This window comes from Talpa occidentalis, unplaced genomic scaffold (genome assembly GCF_014898055.3).
Source record: "Talpa occidentalis isolate TD23 unplaced genomic scaffold, MPIMG_talOcc4v2.1 talOcc4.6, whole genome shotgun sequence".
In the NCBI taxonomy this organism is placed as follows: domain Eukaryota; kingdom Metazoa; phylum Chordata; class Mammalia; order Eulipotyphla; family Talpidae; genus Talpa; species Talpa occidentalis.
The window spans coordinates 88,909,845-88,935,044 of record NW_023604972.1 but is presented as its reverse complement, the minus strand read 5'-3'; the positions used below and the strand labels follow the sequence as shown (position 1 = coordinate 88,935,044).

At 37.3% G+C, this 25,200-nt stretch overlaps 1 protein-coding gene across 1 annotated transcript in view; it reads right to left on the bottom strand.

The window, feature by feature from the left end:
• Window positions 1-25,200, bottom strand: part of FCHO2 (FCH and mu domain containing endocytic adaptor 2) — a 101,872-nt gene that overhangs the window by 55,820 nt on the left and 20,852 nt on the right. Inside the window, exons 3-8 of the mRNA XM_037529348.2 lie at window positions 19,282-19,356; window positions 14,872-15,013; window positions 14,627-14,779; window positions 7,007-7,111; window positions 839-937; window positions 10-106 (exon numbers count right to left, since the gene is read on the bottom strand). Of these exons, the coding sequence (XP_037385245.2) occupies window positions 10-106; window positions 839-937; window positions 7,007-7,111; window positions 14,627-14,779; window positions 14,872-15,013; window positions 19,282-19,356 (671 nt within the window). The remainder of the gene's footprint in view (window positions 1-9; window positions 107-838; window positions 938-7,006; window positions 7,112-14,626; window positions 14,780-14,871; window positions 15,014-19,281; window positions 19,357-25,200) is intronic.

The following is a 25,200-nucleotide window of genomic DNA, read 5'->3' as shown; positions in this document are numbered from 1 at the left end:
TCATCTTACCAGGTCTTTCTTTCCCAGTGCCTTTTGACTCAGCAAATTTCTGTATCAAGCTTTCAACTGTAGTATTAGCCATGTTATTTATAAATTCTTCATGAACCTATTAAGATGAGATAAAGACAATTTTTTCTTTTTCCATAAACATTGTTACTATATTTCAAACAAATCTCCTACAAGAAACTAAAATTCATTACATCAAAATATGTGTATTTTGATTCAGAGTCTTTTACAACTTTCTATTTACCTAATTTATAATATTACAAAGCTCTGCTGCTTAATTTACAATGTTAGCAGATTTATGACTACCATCTACTGTTTACATGAGCCCCTTAGTATTTGGCCTCACAGTCTTAGCATCAAAGTGATTTCCTATTCCCATTTTTAAATCTTTTAGAGAAATAACTCTTATGACAAATATAATGTATACAGGCAATAAAAAGTTTTAGCTTTTTAGTAATAAATAACAGATTTCACCTTTCTCTACTGTATTTCAATACACCCCAAACTGTCTCTATTAAATCTTATATTTTTGGAAAATTTCTAAGTACAAGTTCAAGAAAGCCACTAAAGCTACTGTTCCAAATTTAAAAATAGTGTAACTTTACCAAAGAAATTTTCAAGAATGGGTATCTTCAGAATTCTAACATAAAGACTGACATCACTGATTTTAAAATTTAAATTATTAGTATTCAGTGAAATGTTCTTTCTATTTAATACATGTTAAGTACAAATTCTTTCTCTGAAAAAAATCAGTATTATGAGTTTTGAATTTTTAGAGTCATAAGTAAACATAAAATTTTCACGAATCAGCTCAATGAAAGTAAAATTTTACCTGGCCTATTTGCAAATGAATTTCCTTTATAGCATTTGACAAGGATTCTATAATTTCCTTTATATGAATGAGATGAGTTTCTTCAATATCTTGAAATTTCTGGGTAGCAAATATAAAAAGTTACACATATATACACATACACATTCTGAAATCAAAGTCATCTCAAATATAGCTAACGAAACTTAGCAAGTTACCATTATTACATAATGTTTATTTATTTTACATAATGCTTAACAATGTTTCTAGACAAATGCTCCTAGACATAGTAAAACATAACTGTAAGAAGTTAGGTTTTTGCACTATGTGATATGCACATCAAAGACATCTTTACAGACACATCACCCAAAGCAGTGATAGTGAAGGCAAAGATCAACAGCTGGGACTACATCAAATTAAAGAGCTTCTGCACAGCAAAAGAGACAATAACAAAAACAAAGAGAAACCCCACCGACTGGGAGAACATTTTTGCACACAACACTAATGATAAGGGACTGATCACAAAAATCTGCAAAGAGCTGATGAGACTCAACAGAAACAAAGAAAATAATCCTGTCAAAAAATGGGCAGAAGAGATAAAAAGAAATTTCTCTGAAGAGGAAATGCAAATGGCCAACAGGCATATGAAAAAATTTTCAACATCACTTGTAATCAGGGAAATGCAAATCAAAACTACCATGAGATACCATCTTACAGGAGTGAGAATGGCACATATTAAAAAAACTAGCAACAACAAATGTTGGCGAGGATGTGGAGAAAAAGGAACTCTCCTGCACTGTTGGTGGGAGTGCAAACTGGTCCAGCCACTACGGAGAGCTGTGTGGAGATTTCTGGACCTACTAAACATAGAGCTTCCATATGATCCAGCAATTCCACTCCTAGGTATTTACCCAAAGGACACAGAAACATCAATTCCAAAGAACACCTGTACCCCTATGTTTATAGCGGCACCGTTTGCACTAGCTTAGCTTTGGAAACAACCCAAATGCCCAAAAATAGATGACTGGATCAAGAAGATGTGGTACATATACACCATGGAATATTACTCAGCATTCAAAAAAGATAAACACATGCAATTTGCAGCAACATGGATGGTGCTGGAAGGGATCATGCTCAGCGAAATAAGCCAGAAAGAAAGAGAAAAATACCGGATGGTATCACTCATAGCATTAATCTAGAAAACTTAAATAAGGGACCGGGAAAATGAAGAACTATAAGAAAGTGAAAATCAAAATCAACAAAAAACTATGAACCAGAGACACTCTATGGGGGGGTGGGGGCGGGGAGGGGAGGGATTGGGGTCAAAATAAGGGGGTTGCAATTGTATGGGGAACATAAAAATAAAATTTATTTAAAAAAAAAAGAAGTTAGGTTTTTGTAACACACTGAGATACCAATCTTATACCAGTAAGAATGGCATATATCAAAAAAACAAGCAATAACAAATGTTTGTGAGGATGTGGTGAAAAAGGAACTCTCCTACAATTGCTGGTGGGAGTGCAAACTGGTCCAACCACTATGGAAAGCTGCCTGGAGGTTCCTCAGCCTACTAAAAAGGGAGCTACCATACGATTCGGCAATTCCACTACTAGGGATCTACCCAAAGGACACAAAAACATTGATTCAAAAGAGCACCTGTACACCTATGTTTATTGCAGCACTATTTACAATAGGTAAAACCTGGAAACAACCCAAATGCCCAAAAATAGATGACTGGATCAAGAAGATGTGGTATATATACACAATGGAATATTATTCAGCCATCAAAAAAGATAAACTCATGCCATTCGCAGCAACGTGGATGGAGCTAAAAGGAAGTATGCTCAGTGAAATAAGCCAGAAGGGAAAAAAAAAAATATCGGATGGTTTCACTTATAATAGGAATATAAGACATCAATGTAAAAAATATAACAGTACAAAACACAACAAAGCAAAAACAGACAATTATAAACCAGAGACATACTGCAGGGGAGGAAGAAGGAGAGAGGTGAGAGGGAGGGAGGGAGGAGCACAGAGGACTGTGGTGATGGTGCCTGGGTGCCTTGGGGAAGGAAATTCTATGGGGACTCAATCTGAGGGGTGGGGGAAGCAAATAGTATCTAAAAATGTAAAAAATGATAAATGTTAAAATAAAAAAGTTAGGTTTTTGTTATGCTATTTCTTAGGAAAATATGAAATCTATCAGTGTTTGAAGATACTGAAAATTAAAATCTGTAATCAGGGTCAGAAAATTGGGAGGCCCCTCAGAAGAGAACAGCGTTACAAAAGCCAAGGGAAATGTTCCAAAAAGTGAAAAACAACTTGTTGGCAGAGCAAAAACTATAATTTACATTTGAAGGCTTACTAATCTAGCTTCTAGACTCTCAAAATGTTTTCTAATTCTTGAAATTTCATATACAGTTCCCAAGAGAGGTAATCTGTGGTCAAAGAAATTGGGAAAGCTGGCATAAGCTATCTCTGCAGTCCTCAACTTGACATGGGCCTGTTATCAGATCACCTGAGGAACAATTTCAAATTATAAATCACAAATAGGGGTGGAAAGAGATGAAAATGTTGTTTGGAAAAAGTTAATTCTGATATTTATCCTCTAGAAACAAAACCAGTGCTAGACTTGATTTCACAGTAAACATTTAAAACGCTGAAAAACACTGAAACAAAATTATTTCATCCTGCTCAACCCAGTGTTTTCCAAGTTTCTTTGACCGCATACCCCTTTTTGTTTTTCTTCTCTATCTATTAATATGTCATAGAAAATATTCCTCAAAATAGGATTTGGGAAATGCTGAAGTAGTCATTTTCAGACAAAATACACTAGTCATTTTAATTACACAAACCTACTTAACCTTTTTTTAAAATTATAGTTAATTCTAAGAAATGTGCCTCAGGCAAAAGTGCCTGGTTATACCTTCCTGGTTTGTTTATCAAATTAATTTCCTCATTCTTTATTTATTTTAAATATTTATTTTTATACACTTATGCATACAATAACTAGAGTATAGGCTAGAGTTGCGGGATGGGGGGAGGAGGGAGTGGAGATTCACCAGAGACAGAGTGGGGAGCAGATCAGGGGGATCTACTAAAATACACTGCTGAGGGGAGCAGCAGCTAAGACAGGAGAGGTCTGCTACACCATGTGGGTTAGTTAGCTCCCTGGCCAGGGATAGATCTCTTGTAGTGTCTGGCAATAGCTTGACCATGATGAGACTTTAACCCCTGCACCAAATAAGTATGAGGGAGGCCCCTTATTTATTGGCCAAATTCCTTCAGCACTCAAGTACATGATCAGAAATCACTATGCATGATCAGAAATTACTAAGCTAAATAATTATATCCATTATTTGTGTAAAGGGCATGAAGTTTAAAAAAAATCAATACTGGCAAAATCAATTTGGGCAGCAATACTATAATAGTCTACATAATTAAATCAATTTTACTCACAAGGAATGGCAGAGTTTATAAAAGTGTTCATCGCTGACTAATTTTGAACAACTCAATGAGAATATCAGTATTTCAAGATCCTGAATTGTTCTTAGAACTGAGGCATATTCAGAAGCATGATTCTATTTTATTTCATACTACAAAATGTCCCCTTCAGCTTAAATACCTGCAATTTAGTGGACAAGATATTTTCTCATAAACCCAAATCCAGCTACAAATTTCACATGGGTGACCCCTAATTCCAAGAAAACTGTGCCTTCTCAATATCTTTTGAAACAAATACAATAAATAAAGCAGAGCCTTAATTGTTTAGAAATATCTTGAAGCAGGAAGCCATAGAGAAACTCAAAGCATGATTCAAATGCAATTTTGAAATTGTGTTGGCTTTCTTGGTGGGGAATCATTGGTAAATATCACAATTCTTCAAAAGTAGTCACTGAGCTCGGAGCAATTCAACAATGAAAATGTAATCTCAAAAGTTCAAATATAAATAAACGGAGCAAATTGAACAAATCAACTAGATCTTTCCCCCTTCATTTAAACATTCACTGTTTAACTGTGCTTTGTTACATTAGTTTTAAAAAATGCAACCTTGTTAACCACCAGAGATACAAAAAAATAACCCTAAATCAAGTTCTTATCTGTAGGTACAGCTTAAGTCAATCCCAAAGGTTTCTTGAACTAGCCATCTGTTTAAAGTAAACAAAATTTCCATCTGGTTTCAAGGTTTTAAAGTGTCATCAACTAACAGTTGCAAAAAGTTCAGGCATAAAAATAAGACACAATTTTAATCATGCTTATACTCAACCCAAATTATAAAAATCAGATCACAAATACTCCAAGTAAGTTCTAACCTCTTTTACCTCAGGGACTCAGTTTCTTTTCTCACTAGTAAATACAAATCCTGACACCCAAATATGAATTCTCTTTAACTGACATGTTCCTTTCCCTGACTGGATGAGTCTGCTAGACCTGAAATAAAAGGAAAATGGAGTTCACTTCTAAATAATCCTAATTAAAGCCTACTCTGTTAAAATACAATAGTCAGGGGCCTCCCTGGTGGCGCAAGGGTTTAAGCATCAGTACTATGAAGCAATCTGCAACTACTGCAGCATGAGTTCGATCCCCAGCCAGGGAGGTGACTCACATGGCACAGCAGACCTCTCCTGTCGCGCCTGCTGCTCCCGTCAGCAGTGTATTTCAGTCAATGCGCTTGTTCTGCTCCCCATTCTGTCTCTGGTTAATCCTCTCACCCCAACCCCCACAACCCTGGCCTACACTCCAGTTCTTGTGTGCATAAATAAATAAATCTAAAAAACAAACAAACAGTAGTCAACCTGTTCTGCAGTTGTATGTGGTGACAGAGACAAAGGCAGCACAGGGGTTAGAAAAACACACAAACACTAGCATGGCATGCTATCATCTTTATTTAAAAGTATCACGGTTACACATCAACTAAAAAAATTAATGTAGGTCCAGAAATCTCCACACAGCTCTCCGTAGTGGCTGGACCAGTTTGCACTCCAATCAACAGTGCAGGAGAGTTCCTTTTTCTCCACAACCTCGCCAACATTTTTTGTTGCTAGTTTTCTTAATATGTACCATTCTCACCGGTATAAGATGGTATCTCATGGTAGTTTTGATTTGCATTTCCCTGATGACAAGTGATGTTGAACATTTTTTTCATATGCCTGTTGGCCATTTGCATTTCCTCTTCAGAGAAGTTTCTTTTTATCTCTTCTGCCCATTTTTTGTCTGGAGTATTTTCTTTGTTTTTGTTGAGTCTCATCAGCTCTTTGCAGATTTTTATGATCAGTCCTTTATCATGAGTGTTGTGTGCAAAAAAGTTCTCCCAGGGAACCACATTTTTTTTTACTGTTTATTTTCTCTGACTAAAATGGAAGCTCTATGAGAGCAAAGATGTGATTTCGTTAACTGCTATATTCTTAGCACTGCATCATTTCCAGTTTTCTTCTTAAGAAGTCAATTTTCAAATCCATACATAATGATGCCAATTAGTACCATGTTCCCCAATTCTCTTTAAACAGACTCTTCTGATCTATCTGAATAATTGCTTATAATTTTTTTATAATTATGATATAAGTACTTCATCTTGGTACTCAAACTCTAAATCAAGATGTGTATTTTCAAAGCAGTATTAAAAACACTGGGATCGTGGGGCCTCCCTGGTGGTACAAGGGGTTAAGACACAACCTATGAAGTTGTCCATCGCCACTGCAGCACAAGTTCAATCCCTGGCCAGGGAGCTATCCACATGGTGCAGCAGACCTCTCCTGACTCGCCCACTGCTCCCCTCAGCGTGTATTTCAGTCAATCCGCCTGTTCTGCTACCCACTCTGTCTCTGGTGAGTCCTCTCATCCCCCACATTATGACTTGTACCCCATAAATAAATAAATCTTTTTAAAAAAATTGACATTATGCATTTGAACATTTCTAATACGGTGCTGGCCTAGTTGCCTAGGGGTTAAGTCTCAGTGCTATCACCACTACAGCCTGAGTTTGATCCCCTTAGCAACATATTTCAGTAAAATCTGCCTGTTTTGCTCCCCACTCTGTCTCTGGTGAATGCTCTCACTCCACGCAACTCTGGCCTACACCCCAGTTCTTCTACTAAAAAAAAAATTAGACGCTTCTAATATTAAAAAGCTATATGCAGAATAACCTATTCTTTATCAGTAACACAAGTATTATTTTAGATATGAAATACCAACCTGAGCTGTTTCTGACATTTTCTGTTCAAAATCAGCTTTTGCTAAAGCATATTTTTCCACATAGAGTTTATAGGTATCTGTTGCTTTCTTAGATTTAACAGCTGCCTGTAAAAGAAAAAAAAAATTTAAACAATCACCTTTTTTTCTGGTATGTTAATGTGAAACGGTAAATTACAATGCATTTTAAGGAATGAGAACCATGCTGAGTTCCATACAGCATAAACAAACTTGAACACCTTTTTTCAAATCTTCTTTAGTAATATTTTTTGTTATAGTCACACAGTAATGCAGAAATTAAATGCCAATTCTTCTTTCTGACAGAAGCAGAAAAAGTTAAAATGCTTTCATTCCATAAGCCACAATAAGATCATATAATCACATTCTAATAGTACAGCGTTATTAAAAATTCACTGTGCAAAAATGTGACTCTCCTACAACTGGGCGTCTTCTTTCCTCTCCTTAGAACATACACATTTAATGTTGGATTAGTGTCTAAAGCTAGTTCAACAGCTGAGTAAACTGATTTTCCCCTTGCTGCTTCTGTTCCCATTACATTCCAGTAAACCTATTATTTTTATTCACTACCTAGTTTTTCAAGATTTCTATTTTTAAAAACTGTTACAGCATTATTTTAGTTCTAGCTTCATTAACTACTTATTTAAAACAACTTAATACGTATTAGGTAAAGAACCTGAAGACAAACTATGTAAGGATTTTTTCTTCAAGGACTTCATGAAAAGATATAATCTATAACAGCCATAAATTAGTAGAAAGTGATAAAGTCACAGAAGTCAAGATAAATTCTATGAAAGCTACACATTCAGGAAAGGGAAAGATTATGTGTAATCTGTGGGTGGAGGCAGACACATGGTTTATCAAAAAACTAGACCATTCTCAAAGGACTGATCAATTTGGACAATAAGGAACTGGGGGGAAGGAAAAGTGTTTAAGTAAGTAAGAGTTTAAAGATAAAAAAGAGGGCCTCCCTGGTGGCACAGCAGTTGAGCGCTGGGTTGCGAAGCTGCCCACAGCCTCTGTGGTGCCAGTTCGATCCCCGGCTGCTCCTCGGCCACCGGAGGAGGGTCCCGCATGGTGCGCAGACCTCCCCTGCCGCCCGCTGCTCCCCTCACCAGTGTACTTCGGTCCCTCTGCCTGCTCTGCTCCCTGCTCTGGCTCTGGTGAATTCTCTCACCCTCCCGCGCTTCTGACTGTACCCAGTGCTTGTATAAATAAATAAACAAATCTTTAAAAAAAATAAAATAAATAAAAATAAATAAAGATAAAAAAGAGAAGCTACAGAATTTCAAGATATAAAGATAGCCATTTTCTTGAAGAAAGGAATGGTCTGCTAAGAGTGAAGAATAGGGTAAGGTGAGAAGCTTCAGAAAAATGAAGTTTCAAACTATATTTGTGGGGAATGCAATAAGTAATAATAGGATGCGTGAAAGTATTACTAGCAGCCACTGAGGGCCAAGTAAAGCCGGAAAACAGGGAATTTGCGTAGAGCCAATCAGAACTAATATGAATTATCTCCAGTTATGTTTAGGAGTCTAAGAATAAATATTTGAAATGGAAAATTGGGTTGACCTGGAAGTTTGGGATTGGCTAGAAATACATACAGTCTTCTCTTAAAAGGCAACTCTGTACTCTCTAAAATATAATTGCAAATATTACATTAAATATATACATTCTGTGCATTCCTGTCTTCCTAAATAAAGAATATAGGATACCACTTTATCTTAGAGTGTAAAGAAAACCGGCTTAGGAGCCTTAAGAAATCAGAGGGTTTCACTTATATGTGGAATACAGAAAAATTAAACAAAGGATCAGACAAAAACAAACTTTGAAAGCTGACCACAGATATGAGGCAGCCAAGAGGGAATGGCAAGGGGTGAAAGCAGAGAGTTTTGGAAAAGCACAAAGGAATATGGTGATGGACTAAGCGTGCTTTAGTGGTGGGAGAACTCTGGTGACCACACCTGAGGCAAAAAATCATATAGTGTCCAAAAATTAAATTTAAAAACTTAAAATATTTTTTAAAAGTTAAGAAAGAAACTGGATTTAAATTCTGGTCTGCCACTTACTACGCATCTGACCTTGTCTCTCAGCTGCATATAGTTTCCTCATTCCTAAAATGGGATTGATGCCATCTATTTTTAGAGCTTTGGCAGTAATGAAATGTCATTTATGTAAAATGCTTGAAACAGGCTCTGGCATACAATTAAATCAACAAAATAAATGGTATCTGCTTATATTATGGTTTCTAAGAGAAACACTATTAGGAACACACATTATTATATTTTGCTATTAAATAATATAAAAAGATTTCTACTGACCTATCAATCCCTGTAACAAGTGGCTAAATATATACACTAATGATTTTCTAATTTGCTCCCTCTATTTTACTCTTTTCCCATTGTCTGGCCATTTAACAGTATTTTATACTACTACTACTATGCTTCCTCTAACATCCTGGCCCTGTTCAAAGACATAACAATTACATGAGATAGGTATTTATTTATAGTTTATTAAGTACCTTCACAAGAAATCCAGATAATCAGAAAATGCAGAAAAGCTGCTAGAATTTATTTTACGAACAATTAATGGCATGGTTATCTGGGTTCCCTTCTCAGATTTTTATGCCAAGAGATTTTAGTTTCTTCTTCTAATTACCTATATTTTCAGCCTGTACAAAAGCTATCAGTAACCTTACAGTACATAAAGTGATTTTTAATGATATAGTCTAGGAAAACACAGTCTCGATGGTAGCCCCTCCTTTACTTGTTCCTTACCCCAACATCTACTCTTTTTCTCTGATGCCTACTGTCTAATAATGTTTGTTACCCATAATGACATGAATTATAAGTCCTAGAGGTAACTACAATTTGAAAAGAAATTAATATAAAACTGAAAATACAAAAAAAAAATAACCATAATGATTAAATCACTTTCAAAAGTAATGTACTTCATGGGATCTTTCCTGTTTTTTACATGTTCTATACAAAATAAGATACCTCTCCTTCTACACTTACCATTAAAATCTTTCTCTAATCTCTTGTTCTGCACTACTGAATACGTCTCAACTCTCCCAAAAGAAGGATGATTATCAGAGAGCATATGTATTTAACTTTTAATAATCTTCATAATATCTAGTATAGTGATAACCACATTACAGAAAGAAAAACATTTATTTTCTACTACACAAAACTATCACTTCATGATCCAACAATCAGAAAAATATTTGAATTAACCATTGAAAAAGACAAGATTCTAGGGTCTCCCCGGTGGCGCAGCGGTTGAGCACTGGGTTGCAAAGCTGCCCGCGGCCTCTGCAGCGCCGGTTCGAACCCTGGCCGCCTGGTGAGGGTCCCACATGGCGCGCAGACCTCTCCTGCCGCCCGCTGCTCCCCTCAGCAGTGTACTTCATCAGTCTGCCTGCTCTGCTCTCCGCTCTGACTCTGGTGAATTCTCTCACCCACCCGCACTTCTGACTGTACCCACTGCTTGCATAAATAAATAAGTAAATAAATCTTTAAAAAAAGAAAAAGAAAAAAGAAAAAGACAAGAATCTAGTCTGCAGTCTATACTGAAAATTAATTTATATCGTACTAATTAACAGGAATAACTCAAACAGCATTTTGCTATAACGATTTCTTTCCAATAAACATGCTATGTTGCTGACAATACAATAATGGTTTCCACCTCACAAAGAATTTATAACATTGCAGAAATAATAAATTCCTGCCTAGAGGAACATTATCCCTTATAGAAAAACTATTATGTATTCCAGAATGTAAACAAAATAATCATTTTGTGGGCCCCACTGGTGGTGCAGGGGTTAAAGACACAGTGCTATCAGGTTATTGCCAGGCACTGCAGCACAAGTTCGACCCCTACCCACAAGGGAGCTAACTCACATGGTGAGACAGACTTCACCTAACTCATCTGCTGCTCCCTTCAGCAGTGTATTTCATTAGATGTGCCTGTTCTGCTCCCCACTCTGTCTCTGGTGAGTCCTCTCACCTCCTCAAACCTCTGGCCTACATCCCAGTTCTTGTATGCATAAATTAAAAAAAAAATCTTTAAAAAAAAAATTTCTGTACAACAAAGGAAACAATCAATAAAATGAAAAGACAGCCTTCAGAATTAGAGAAAATTTTTACAAACCATATCAGATAAGGGGTTAATATCTAAAACATATAAAGAACTCACACAACATAAAAACAAAAATTACAAATAATCCAAGTACACTTTTTTTTTTAAAGAGGACCTTTTTTTTTTTTTTTTTTTTTTTAAAGATTTATTTATTTAGGGCCTCCCCGGTGGTGTAGTGGTTGAGCGCTGGGTTGCGAAGCTGCCTACAGCCTCTGCAGTGCCAGTTCGATTCCCGGCTGCTCCCCAGCCACCGGAGGAGGGTCCCACATGGCACGCAGACCTCTCCTGCCGCCCGCTGCTCCCCTCAGCAGAGTACTTCGGTCCTTCTGCCTGCTCTGCTCCCGCTCTGGCTCTGGTGAATTCTCTCACCCTCCCGCGCTTCTGACTGTACCCAGTGCTTATATAAATAAATAAATAAATCTTTAAAAAAAAAAAAAAAAAAAGATTTACTTATTTATTCATACAAGCACTGGGTATAGTCAGAAGCGCGGGAGGATGAGAGAATTTACCAGAGCCAGAGCGGGGAACAGAACAGGCAGACTGATGAAATACACTGCTGAGGGGAGCAGCAGGCGAGACAGGAGAGGTCTGTCGCACCTTGTGGGACCTTCGCCGGTGGCAGGGGAAAGAACCAGCGCTGCAGAGGCTGCAGGCAGCTTCGCAGCCCAGCGCTCAACTGCTGAGCCACCAGGGGAGGCCCTAAAGAGGACCATTTTTAAAAATGGTCAACAGGGGCCTCCCTCGTGGCACAAGGGGTTAAAGCACCGCACTATGAAGCAATCCACAGCCTCTGCAGCACGAGTTCGATCCCTGGCCGGCCAGGGAGAAACCCACATGGTGCAGACCTCTTCTGTCTCACCCACTGCTCCCCCAGCAGTGTGTTTCAGTCAATCTGCCTGTTCTGTTCCCCACTGTCTCTGGTGAGTCCTCTCACCCCCCGCATCTTTGGCCTGTATCCCAGCTCTTGTATGCATAAATAAATCTTTAAAAAATAATAATAAAATGGTCAACTGGCACATGAAAAAATGTTTAATATCACTAATAATCAGTGAAATACAAGTTAAAACCACTGTGATATCACTTCACTCTCATTAAAGGGGTTATCATCAAGAAGATAGGAGACAGCGGGTGCTGGAGAGGATGGAATGAAAAGGGCACACTTACACACTGCTGGTGGGAATGTAAATTGTTTTAACCACTATGAAAAACAATATGAAGGTTCCTAAAAAAATTAAAAATAGAAGTACCATATAATCCAGCAATTGCACTATTAGGTATATACCCAAAGGAAATGACAATATAGGCACTCCATTCTCTATTTCAGCATTATTCATAATAGCCAAGATAGGGAAACAATCTCTATGTCTATCAACACATAAATGTATACAAAGGATATGCTACATATAAAAATATTATTCACTCATGAAAAAGGAAGATTTTTGCCTTTTACAATACATAAATAGCCCCTGAGCACATTACCTAAGTGAGATAAGTCAGAGAAAGACAAGTACTGCATAATATCACATATATAAAATAAAAAAGTCAAACTCATAAAAAAACAAGATAAAAACGGTGGTTACCAAGAAACAGAAAGTGGGGAGATAGGACTGATGCTCAAGGGAACAAACTTGCAGTGAGTAGTAAATAAACTGTGGGATCTAATTCATGGGACAATGAATATAGAGAACAATATTGCAGTAGAAATATGTAACATAATAAATGTAGCTACAGGGAAGATCACATTACAATATATAAATGTATCAAAGTAACACACTATATACCTTACATTTACACAACTGCTTACATTTTCATTTTACCAGGATGTCTCGAATAAAAATTTCCAGACAGCAATCACAACTACTCTTTCCTCAAATGGTCTTAAAATGGAATGGGAACTGAAACATCAAACTGTTGCAGGTCTAAAAACCAAATTCACAGAGGCAATTTAATATTAGTCTTCTAAAGGTGGTTTTTAATTTCATCCTTTTTTTTAAAGATTTATTTATTTATACAAAAACCGGGGTACAGGCCAGATGTGAGAGAGTTAGAGGATTCACCAGAGACAGAGCGGGAACAGAACAGGCAGAATGGCCGACTCACACTGCCGAGGGGAGCAGTGAGACTGGAGAGGTCTCCCGCACCATGTGGGTATCTCCCTGGCCGGCCAGGATCCAACCTACACTGCAGAGACTGTGGACAGCTTCACAGTGCTGCACTCAACCGCCTGAGCCACCAGGGAGGCCCCTAATTTTTTCCTTTTAAGAAGTAGAGATATGTCCAAAAGGCATAATCATGAATGAGTTCTTTGGCTTAATTTCAGTCAGAATTGTGTTCCTATGCCCCGAACCCCAACTTCCAATAACTTCAGTCCTAGTTAGCAATCAATCTTTTTCTCCCTACCTGTACTTTCAATCAGATAACAATCAGAACTACTGCAATGAGAACATATTTTGCATACTTACTTCTGTTTCACTTAAGCAGTGAGTGGGGAACATTTAGTTTCCTTTACTACATAATAGAGAAATTCCTTGCTTAACTTGGACTTTGAGTTCAGCATGCCTACATAATCAATCTCTACATGCTACTACTTTGGGTTTCTGTTCCATTTCTGTTTCACTGAGATAATATTCTTTTTTGGAATCTGTTACTTTGTTTTCCCTTTTTATATTTTATTCATAACTGCTGGAACAGAGAATGTGTTTAAATTGTTAACTTACTGTGCCTCATCTCCTTCCCTCTCCCAATTTTGATTTACTGCATAAACATTAAAGGAAATATATTACTCTAATTCCATCAATGATTGTGATTTTTATACACGGTCTTCTAGTTTTTGCCCATGTATATACATTTCCATAATTTTTAAAATTATAGTTATAACTTGGTTTTCTTTTACTGGACATTTCAAATGCTTTAAAAAGTTATATTATGTTAAAATGCTTTCACTTCCTATGCTTCATTCCTAAATGAAATATGCCACATCAAACAAGTGAATGGTTAGTTTAAACTGTTTTGAAAGGGAGGGGGGAACCTAAGTTTCAATTAAAAAGCTAGTGGAAAAAAGGGTTGTGGTTTACCACACTACTGCAGAAATGTGTTCTAAGTCACTGATAAATCACCCACAACAGATATTTAAAGATTATCTTCAAGTATCTATGCCTTTCTAAATATATCAAAGTGTTACCTCACACAAAAAATTTTACCTCATTGTTCAATCTCATTATCTTACAAAATATCCAGCAAATGTGTCAACGACATAAAATTATTCCATTTTATGTACTTGCTAATCTATTTACCATCCACACCATATTTTGAAAAATACATCTGTTTCACTTTAATAAATCACTACTATTCAGAGGTAGTGTTTTCATCTTTAATGAGATCATTCTTGAATATTTGAAGATTAAATGCAGAGTTGTGTGTGAAAGTGCTTTGAAACCATAAAGACATTATTTTTATTCCAATTACCTTTTCTATTTCTCTTTGTGTAGCTCCTTCCTTTTTCAAACGTTCCTGTTCTACACACTTGGCATTGTAATTTTCCTTGGATTTCTGGAGAGCCTGAGTTATGGTCTGGATGGTTTGGACAGCTTCCAGAGTTCCTGCAACTTCTTCTTTAGTCTGTTTGGTATAAAATGATTCATCAAAATGACTGAACTTAAAACACCTAATATTTGACCACTTAATCCTTTAGCAAGAAAAAAAATTGGTACCTTTTTATGAGATTTTACTTGTTCTTCTCCATACTTCTGAACTTCTTTTATTAATTCTTGTAACTTTCTAACAAGATCCAAGTGACAATTTGCTAATTTTTCCGTAGATGTTTTGAACACATCCCACACTGGTGCAAAAGTTCTAAGGGAAAGAAAACACAGGGATAATGACTAAAATAAAAGTTAAGGTTCCAAAAAAGAATCAATGAAAGCAATGTTAAATTCAGCAATTTTAATTAGGCAAAAGGTGAAATTAAATCACAGATAAAATCACTGACAAACTGACCTTTATTTTTTACTTTTGGACCTCAGTATACAGAAATGGGTTAACTATCTCAGGTATGGTCACAGCTCTCTCTCAATTAAATCATATTATTTTCTGAGTTTATTTAGTTATTTGGACTTGTATCAGAAGCCTTTCTAATCATTGTCTACTATTAAATATAAACCTATCAAATTTCAATTTTAGTCTATTCAGTATTCCATCTAAAAAGTTTCATCAGGGCCTTCCTGGTGGAGCAAGGGCGTTAAGACAACCTATAAAGCTAACCACAGCCTCTGCAGCACGAGTTCAATCCCTGGCCAGGGCGCTACCCACATGGCGCAGCAGACCTCTCCTGACTTGCCTGCTGCTTCCTCAGCAGTGTATTTCAGTCTGCCTGTTCTGCTCCCTACTTTGTCTCTGGTGAATCCTCTCACCTCCCACACCTCTGGCCTGTACCCCAGTTCTTGTATGCATAAACAAATAATCTGTAAAAAAAAAAGTTTCATCAGGGCCTCCCTGGTGGTGTAGGGGTTAAGTCTCAGTGCCGACCAGGGAGACAACCCACATATGGGAGAGTAGACCTCTCCTGTCTCACCCATTGTTCCCCTTAGCAATGTATCTCAGTAAATCTATCTGTTCTGCTCCCCACTCTGTCTGGTGAATCCTCTCTCTACCTCCCTCTGGCCTAAACCCCAGTTCTTCTATGCATCAATAAATAAATCTTTAAAAAAAAGTATTAATAACAAAATGCTTCGGAGCCTCCCTGGTGGTGCAGGTGGTTGAGCGCAGTGCTGTGAAGCTGTCTGCAGCCTCTGCAGTGCAGATTCAAAAGCTGCCAGCCGCGGCAAGCCACATGGTGCAGCAGGCCCCTCCTGTCTCACCTGCTGCTCCCCTCAGCAGTGTATTTCAGTCAGTCTGCCTGTTCTGTTCCTGCTCTCTCTCTGGTGAATCCTCTCACCCTCCCGCACATCTGGCCTGTACCTCGGTTCTTGTATAAATAAAATAAATCTTAAAAAAAAACAAAGCCTCTGGCCTCCCCGGTGGCGCAGCAGTTGAGCGCTGGGTTGCGAAGCCTCTGCGGCCTCTGCGGTGCCGGTTCGATCCCCGGCTGCTCCCCAGCCACCGCAGGAGGGTCCCACATGGCGCGCAGACCTCTCCTGCCGCCCGCTGCTCCCCTCAGCAGTGTACTTCGGTCCTTCTGCCTGCTCTGCTCCCCGCTCTGGCTCTGGTGAATTCTCTCACCCTCCCGCGCTTCTGACTGTACCCAGTGCATGTATAAACAAACAAATAAATAAATAAAAATTCATGCCTCTTTAAAAAAAAAAAAAAACAAAGCCTCTCTGTTAAAAAAAAAAATGCTTCATTGAAAACAAACAAGTTCCTTTGAATTTAAATATGCAAAAGTCAAATCGGCATCTGATCTGTGTCTTCATCATTAATAATTATATAAGAATTATTTTAGGGCCTCCCCTGGTGGCGCAGCGGTTGAGCACTGGGTTGCGAAGCTGCCTGCAGCCTCTGCAGTGCTGGTTCAATCCCCGGCTGCTCCCCGGCTGTCGGAGGAGGGTCCCACATGGTGCACAGACCTCTCCTGCCGCCCGCTGCTCCCCTCAGCAGTGTATTTCATCAGTCTGCCTGCTCTGCTCCCCGCTCTGGCTCTGGTGAATTCTCTTACCCTCCCACGCTTCTGACTGTACCCAGTGCTTGTATAAATAAATAAAAATAAATCTTAAAAAAAAAAAAAATTATTTTAGAACTATTATCTGAAATCTTTGCGTGGGTATTTATCAGTGTACTTCAACAAATCTAAGATTCTCCTTTTTCAACTACATAATACAGGATTTATGACATACTTTCCTACCACTTTTTCTTAATATTGAGGACTTAATATTTTCAGCCAGTTCAAGTAAGCACTTCCTAGATTTACTACAGTATTCTATCTTGGATAATACTTAGGATGCCAGTGATTAGTTTCAATAATTTGTCAGAAAATAATAAAGTAACTTTATCCTATCTTTCCTCAGGTATTTCCTCAGGTACTTTCAGTAACACTTGCTTACACTCTACAATAATATTTCTAATAGAAAATAATACAAATAGCAGCAATGACCACTTATGCAAGAGACAGAAAAAGAAATTACGTATCCCAACATGTACTCTTGTGCCAACATTACATTTGCTACTCTGTAGGAAAGCTAACTGGCAATGATCATTTTAAGCATAATAAAGAAGTTCATGTTTCTTTAGAAAAATACTTAAGAGTAGGACTGTTCTAATTAGGTCTCTCCTCACACTTAAAAATCTAATCAGTATTTATCTGGCAGATAGTTAAATGGATATTTTTAAGTGGGGAAGGTATCTTCTCAGCACCAAAATATATGTACGTCACTTCATGTGAACCTGCTACATGATAATTTAGGCTTCACAAAGCAGATAAAAAGGGAGTATCCCTTTACATTATCAAAGGATTCTTTACACTGAAAGGATGTTCAACATAAGATTTCTTTAAATATGTAGGTTTGTTTAAGGACTTTGAACTATCCTTGGATTTTTTTTAAAAAATATCATTCAATTTTTAATACGTTAAGTTATACAACTTTTTCCTAGTCAAGTAATACACACCAGTGTACAATAAGCACTAAGAAAGAAAACTGACAAATCCAAAATATGACTGAATGCAACTAAATACAGAAAGATAATATTCAATGTCTTGCCTAAATATGCATCAATAAACAAAATCATTAATATTTTAAATATTTATCCTGAGAGACACTAACAAAAAAAAATCACTATTATTTATGAAAGCACATATTCTAAAGACAAATATTATCAATAACTTTATTATCATGAAACACAGATGATGTCAATCCATTTTTTTTTTAATCTTCCTCCTGGTAACTAAGATTAGGGTGGAATTTCCTATAATAAAACCAAGGCCATTGTTGAAGTTAGCTCTGGCCTTTCTACTGTGGTCAATAAAGAAGAAATTATGCTTTTAAAGATACATGTCTATATGAAGGCTTTAGAAATAGGAGACCACCAGAAAAGTTAAGTGAGAGATGAAAAAAGGAAAGTGAAGTTGAAGCAAGGGAGAGGGAAAGGAAAGGAACTGGAGGAAGGAAAATAAATAGCCAACTACCAGCCCCCCAGTTTCCTTTAAATGAAAGAAATGGGACCTCTCCAGCTTTCCCATCACTACACAGGGCTGTAGAAGGTCCTCTAAGTTGTGGTTGTGAACACTTATATAATAGACAGTGTCACTACTCTAAGGATAACTGAGAGTCCAACTCATTATTTACGCCACAAAGTAGGAAGATAATTAAATTCATTCAAACTCAACCACAATAGAAAATACTTTCATAAAATAGTCATAATTGATCAAGTTTTTTTGATCACAAAACCACATGTGAAACTGGTAGATAAGCCCTTTTCATGAAAAATATGAGTTAATTTTAATACCTATACAAAATTTCACATAGAATTTCAGACTTCAGATTATCAAAATCCCAGAAAAAAAAAATTCCAGAAGGAATCTTTTACGGAGTATCACTATAAAAATCTTTATAAATGTTCAACTTTTTAACATCTTAGCTAAACTAGAACCTTTCCTGAAATTTTAGATAATTATATTATCTTGAATATGTACTTCAGAGTTGTTATGGTTCAAATTAGTATACAAATATTCTTTCCAGAGGTGTTATGACTATAAGATTATCTCATTTTAAATATATCTTATTATTATTATTCCTTTTTCAAAGAACACATTTCTTGAACACAAATTTTTAAGAGAAATATTTAATCATGAGATAGTTTAATATGTTTCAATCATTTTAATAAAATTTACTTTAAGTTTTCAAAGATCTATTCAAGAGAATTTAAATAAAGTTACAGAAAACTAACGTGTGTAACATTTATAACCTCAAAATTACAAATGATTACATAGTTTAACAAAGGGGGAAAAAGAAAGCTCATTTACTCATTTGCATTAACTGATTTAGCAAGGTCAATTGTATTTTCTGTCAAGAATACATACACACACATTTTAAGTATATTATACATTGTTATAGTATTTATCAATTATTATAGCCTTACTGGGAACTTGTCTTAAGAATTTTACCTAAATTAATACTGAAAAAAAGTCTCACCCAAGTTGTGAGTAATTGCTTGCAGATTTTGCTAGTTTTGTCATTGACCTGGAGTATGCCTCTTCGATAGTAGCTCTGTGAAATCAAATTTCCATATTATAATATCTCAAATAACAAAGTTATCAAAACACAATTAAAACTAAAAAGAAAAAAATAACTCAAATATATGTTAAAAGTAAACAGGCCTGGTTCTCCCCGGTGGCGCAACAGTTGAGCGCTGGGTTGCGAAGCTGCCTGCAGCCTCTACAGCGCTGGTTCGATCCCCGGCTGCTCCCCGGCCAGTGGAGGAGGGCCATGGAGGAGGGTCCCACATGGCACGCAGACCTCTCCTGCCGCCCGCTGCTCCCCTCAGCAGTGCACTTCGGTCCTTCTGCCTGCTCTGCTCCCTGCTCTGGCTCTGGTGAATTCTGTCACCCTCCTGTGCTTCTGACTGTACCCAGTGCTTGTATAAATAAATAAATAAAGCTTTAATAAAAAAAAAAAAAGTAAACAGGCCTATGATCCAGAATTCCTAGCCTATCTTTGTGCACATCTACTTAAAGAACTAATTTGCGGGCCTCCCCGGTGGCACAGCGGTTGAGCGCTGGGTTGCGAAGCTGCCCGCGGCCTCTGCGGCGCCGGTTCAATCCCCAGCTGCTCCCCGGCCACCGGAGGAGGGTCCCACATGGCGCGCAGACCTCTCCTGCCGCCCGCTGCTCCCCTCAGCAGTGTACTTGGGTCCTGCTCCCTGCTCTGGCTCTGGTGAATTCTCTCACCCTCCCATGCTTCTGACTGTACCCAGTGCTTGTATAAATAAATAAATAAATAAATCTTTAAAAAAAAAAAAAAAAACTAATTTGCTATAGACTTAGAATAATTTATATTGCAGAAAAAACTTAAAAGTCACTAATCTTTTCTTTATTACCAATGATTATTTAACAGGTAAGTAAAAGAGGGGCTTCCTTGGTAGTGTAGGCGGTTGAGCACCGCACTGTGAAGCTGTCCGCACTGGTTTGATCTGGGCCGGCTGGCGAGGATCCCACATGGTGAGGCAGACCTTTCCTGTCTCACCCACTGCTCCCCTCAGCAGTGTATTTTGTCAGTCTGCCTGTTCTGTTCCCCACTCTATCTCTGGTGAATCCTCTCACCCTCCCGCGCATCTGGCCTGTACCCTGGTTCTTGTATAAATAAATAAATCTTTAAAAAAAAAAAAAATAAGAAGTAAGTACAAGAGTGTGTTTCTTGTATTCTCTGTCTCTATAAATTGATTCAGTGTGAAAGTCATCTGTATTTAATACTGCCTTTTTAATTGTTCCTTAAACATCACAATTCCACTATTTTACACATTTAACAATAGACAATATAAATTGTCTGCACAAAACTAAATATGAATTATTATTAAGTCTAAGATTGTGAACTCCAGGGCCTAATCTATATAGTGTTTATATATTTCATACCAGAATATTGATTTTCTGTAGCTACTATTGAGCACATAGGATTTTAGGCTTTATAAAAATCAACGAAAGTCATTAAATATATATTAAAAAAGTAATTTTCATAGATAGATAACCTAGAAATAAATACATTATCTTGACCTACTATTACTACAAAATTTTTTTATATCTTACCTTGCCAGCAATTACCCTGCCCATAAGAGTGTTACCCCTAATACTGGAAGTCTACAACTACCATTGCCCTTAGCATTTACAATGACAGGTTCAACTACAATAATTTTCTGCTTTTAATGTCCAAATCCAGAGCCCCTCACTGCTCCTACATCAAACCACTTATTTAATATCTGAATGCCTCAAGCATAACTCTACTTAGATATCTTAATCACCTCAAACTCAAATTATGCAAACTAAACTTATCTCTAACTTCTTCCCCAACCCCATCCCCACAAAACCAGCCATCTAACAAAAAGGAAGTATTACAGGAATACTAACAGTCAAATGCCTCCTGACATTTGACTTTTTTCAACTCCTTAAAACATTTACTTTTTAATACACTATTTTATAAGGATAATTCTTGGATAATCTAAAAAAAAGTTAATACAGTAACAGCATCTCTGGATAAATTCAACAGCAAGAAAAAAGTAGCTCAAATTTCCAGTAATAGTGAACAGATATCTGTAAACCTCCCAATGAGGAAAACTAGAAAAGTATGGGGAGGGGAGGAAAGGTGATGACTAAAAGACACAGGGGAAATAAAGAGGTGGTTAAGAATCAGCAGACCAAGATCTAATAACTATCCATGGAAGTGAGTCAGATTTGTAATGTAGCTTTTCCCTTAGGGCATCCAGAAGAGGCAGTTCAGACTGAGAAGTAGAACAGAGCTTTTCAAACTTCACAGGGTAAGAGAGACAAAACTAGAGTTCAGAACTGCCAAAGGTGAGAAGCATGGGAAATCCCAGGCCCTTTGAGACTCAAAGAGTAGGAACAAAGGAGTAAGGATGACCCACACATAGGCAAGCCCTCAAAGGGACTGTAAGCCATAACATTCTTCTCTCTTTTTTTAAATTTATTTTTATTTTCTTACGTCATTGTTCGTTTTTGTACAATATTTGATTTCTCCCCTCAGGTGTGGTCCCTGTGCTTCTCCCACCACCACTGCACTCGTGAGCCATCACTGTAGTCCTTTGTGCTCCTCCCTTCCCAGATCCAACCTCTCTCCTTCCCCCTACCTTGCTGTATGCCACAGATCTATGGTCAGCTCACTGGTCTTGTCTTTTTCCTGACACTCTGCTCAGTTTCACTATATTCCACTTGCAAGTGAAGCCACTCAATATTTCTTTTTCCTTCTGACTTATGGTATGAGTTTATATTTTTTTCATTACAACTCATAACTTTTCAAACCTGATATTTGATCCAAATGGATGGTTTATATAAACGAGATAAACTAGGGGGAACAAATCAGCAATATACCAAATACTGATTATCAAGTTTAGGCTCTTGAGTTTAACATATTATGTTGAAGTAGACAGATTAAATCAAGTATTTATGTAGAGAACTAGAAATTATTTCTTTTAAGTGTAGGAAAACATAATAAATCTGAGAATGTAAATTCTACAGCTGAAAAATAAAACCACCAAAAGTAACATCACAATAAATAGAGTTTTCTAGATTTGATACCACTCTGCGAAAATTAGTAAATTAGAAGAGAGGTAAGAAAAAATCCATCCTAGGGGCCTCCCTGGTGGTGCAGGGGATTGGGCGCCACACTGTCAGGCAGTTCTGCAGCCTCTGCAGCACGAGTTCGATCCCCAGCCGGACAGAGAGCGGTCCACATGGCGAAGCAGACCACTCCTGTCTCGCCCGCTGCTCTCCTCAGCAGTGTGTTTCAGTCAGTCTGCCTGTTCTGTTCCCCGATCTGTCTCTGGTGAGTCCTCTCACCCCCTGCGTCTCGGGCCTGTGCCCCAGCTCTTGTATGCATAAATGAATAAATCTTTGGAGATGAAAAAGAGGGAAAAATTTAAAAAAAAAAAAATAAAGAAAAATAAAATCCATCCTAGAGTAAAGTTCAGGGAGAGAAAAGAATGGAAAATTAAAGGACAAAGCAAAAAAAAATCTAAAATGTGTAAAGAGAGAAAGAATAAGTCACAAGAAATATTTGCAGAGGTAATGATGAGAACTTTCCAAAACTGACAAAACATACCAAAATCACAGATCCAAGTAGCTCAATAAACTCTAAGAGGCTAAATGTCTACAGCTACAGCATGTGAAACTGCTGACAAAAAGAGCATTTTAAAGGTAGTCAAACTTTTAATGTTATCTTCAAAAGAGCAGTAAGACTGATATTAATGTCTCAAAAGTAGGTAATGGAATGGTCTTCAAATAAATTTTTTAATCTAGTAAAATGCAAAACTATAAAGCTCCTAGGAGAAAACCTGGATGACCTAGGGTATGATGATGTCTTTTTAGATACAACACCAAAGTCATGAATGAAATGATTAATAAGCTGAACTTCATTAAAATTAAAAACTTCTCTATGAAAGAAAATGTCAAGAAAAGGAGAAAACACGTCACATATAGGGAAAAACTATTTGTAAAATAAACATCAGAAAAAAGAGAGTTACCAAAGTATATAAAGAGCCTTTAAAATCCTAAAAAAACAAGTATCTTTGTTAAAAAATGGGCAAAAGAGGGCCTCCCCGGTGGTGCAGTGGTTGAGCGCTGGGCTGTGAAGCTGCCCGCAGCCTCTGCAGCACCAGTTTGATCCCCAGGCGGGCGGCTAGGGTCCCACATGGCACGACAGACCTCTCCTGCCATGCCTGCTGCTCCTCTCAGCAGTGCATTTCATCAGTCTGTCTGTTCTGTTCCCCGCTCTGGTGAATTCTCTCACCCTCCCGTGCTTCTGACTGTACCCAGTGCTTGTATAAATAAATAAATAAATAAATAAATAAATAAATAAATAAATCTTAAAAAAAAAAATGGGCAAAAGATATTAAGAGTCACCTTACTTTAGATGACAAACAAGCATATGCTCCAAAACATATGTCATCGGGAAAACACATTAAACAAGATCCACTACATACTTATTAGAATGGCAGAAGTCTGGAACACTGACAACACCAATACTGGCAAGCATGTGGAGCAACAGGAATTCTCATCCATTACTGGTGGGAATGCAAAACAGAAGACTGTTTCATACAAAAATATATTCTTACTCTACAATCCAGCAACAGTGTTCCTTGATATCTACCCAAAGAAGGTGAAAACTTTAGTCCACACAAAACCTTGTATACAGATGTTTATAGCAGCTTTATTTATAATCGTCAAGACATGGAAAAAACCAAGATGTGCTCCAATAGGTGAAGAGATAAACTGTGGTATATCCAGACAATGGATATTTCTCTTTGTTTTTTCAGCACTAAAAAGAAATGTCATTAAAAATACATGGAATAACCTTAAATGCATTTTGCTAAGTGAAAAAAGTCAATTACATACTGTATGATTCCAACTATATTACATTCTAGGAACTAGCAAAACAAAGGAGATGATAAACAGAAAACAGAAAATTCTTAAGAGCAATAAAAATATTTTGTATGGCATTATAGTGATGAATACATTTGCCCAACCTGTACAATGTACAACACCAAGAATGAATCCCAAGGTAAACTATGGACTTTGGGAGATTACGATATGTCAATGGAGGTTCATCCTTGGTAGAAAATATACCATCTGGTGAGTGATACTGTTAGTAGAAGTTTGCATGTGTGGGGGATTAGAGAAATGTGGGAAATCTCTATATCTTTGTCTCAATTTTGATGTAAACCCAAAAGTGTTGTAAAATTGAAAAACATTCTTACAAAAAATCTACAAGAATTCTATACCCAGCAAAAATACAAACACAAGTAAACCCCAATAATAGATCTAGGTTAAAATCATCATTGGCTACTAACATCACAAAACAGATATAATCAGATATTACATGCCTGTGATCTGTATTATATGTCTCTGATATGTCACAATACTACCTATGAAGTATTCTTGTCAAAATATTGGACTAGATTTTATTAAGCCACTTGATTTAAATGACAATTTATAGGAAATACAGGGATGGGAGGTAAGGGAAAATGCTGAATAAACTGTGGAAATGTAAATTAGCATATTCCACAAACTGGAATGCTCTATACAACAAATAATCAGGTTTTTCCAACAAAAACAAAAGTTAAAGAGGGTGTGATTTATAGGTTAAGAAACTCAAAAATCAGTTCTCCCTGGTGGCGAGGGCTTAAGATGCAACCTATGAAGCTGTCCGCAGCCACTGCAGCAGGAGTTCAAGCCCTGGCCAGGGAGCTGCCCACATGGCACAGCAGACCTCTCCTGACTTGCCCACTGCTCCCCTCAGCAATGTATTTCAGTCAATCCTCCTGTTCTGTTCCCTACTCTGTCTCTGGTGAATCCTCTCACCCCGCCCCCCCACACCTCTGGCCTGTAC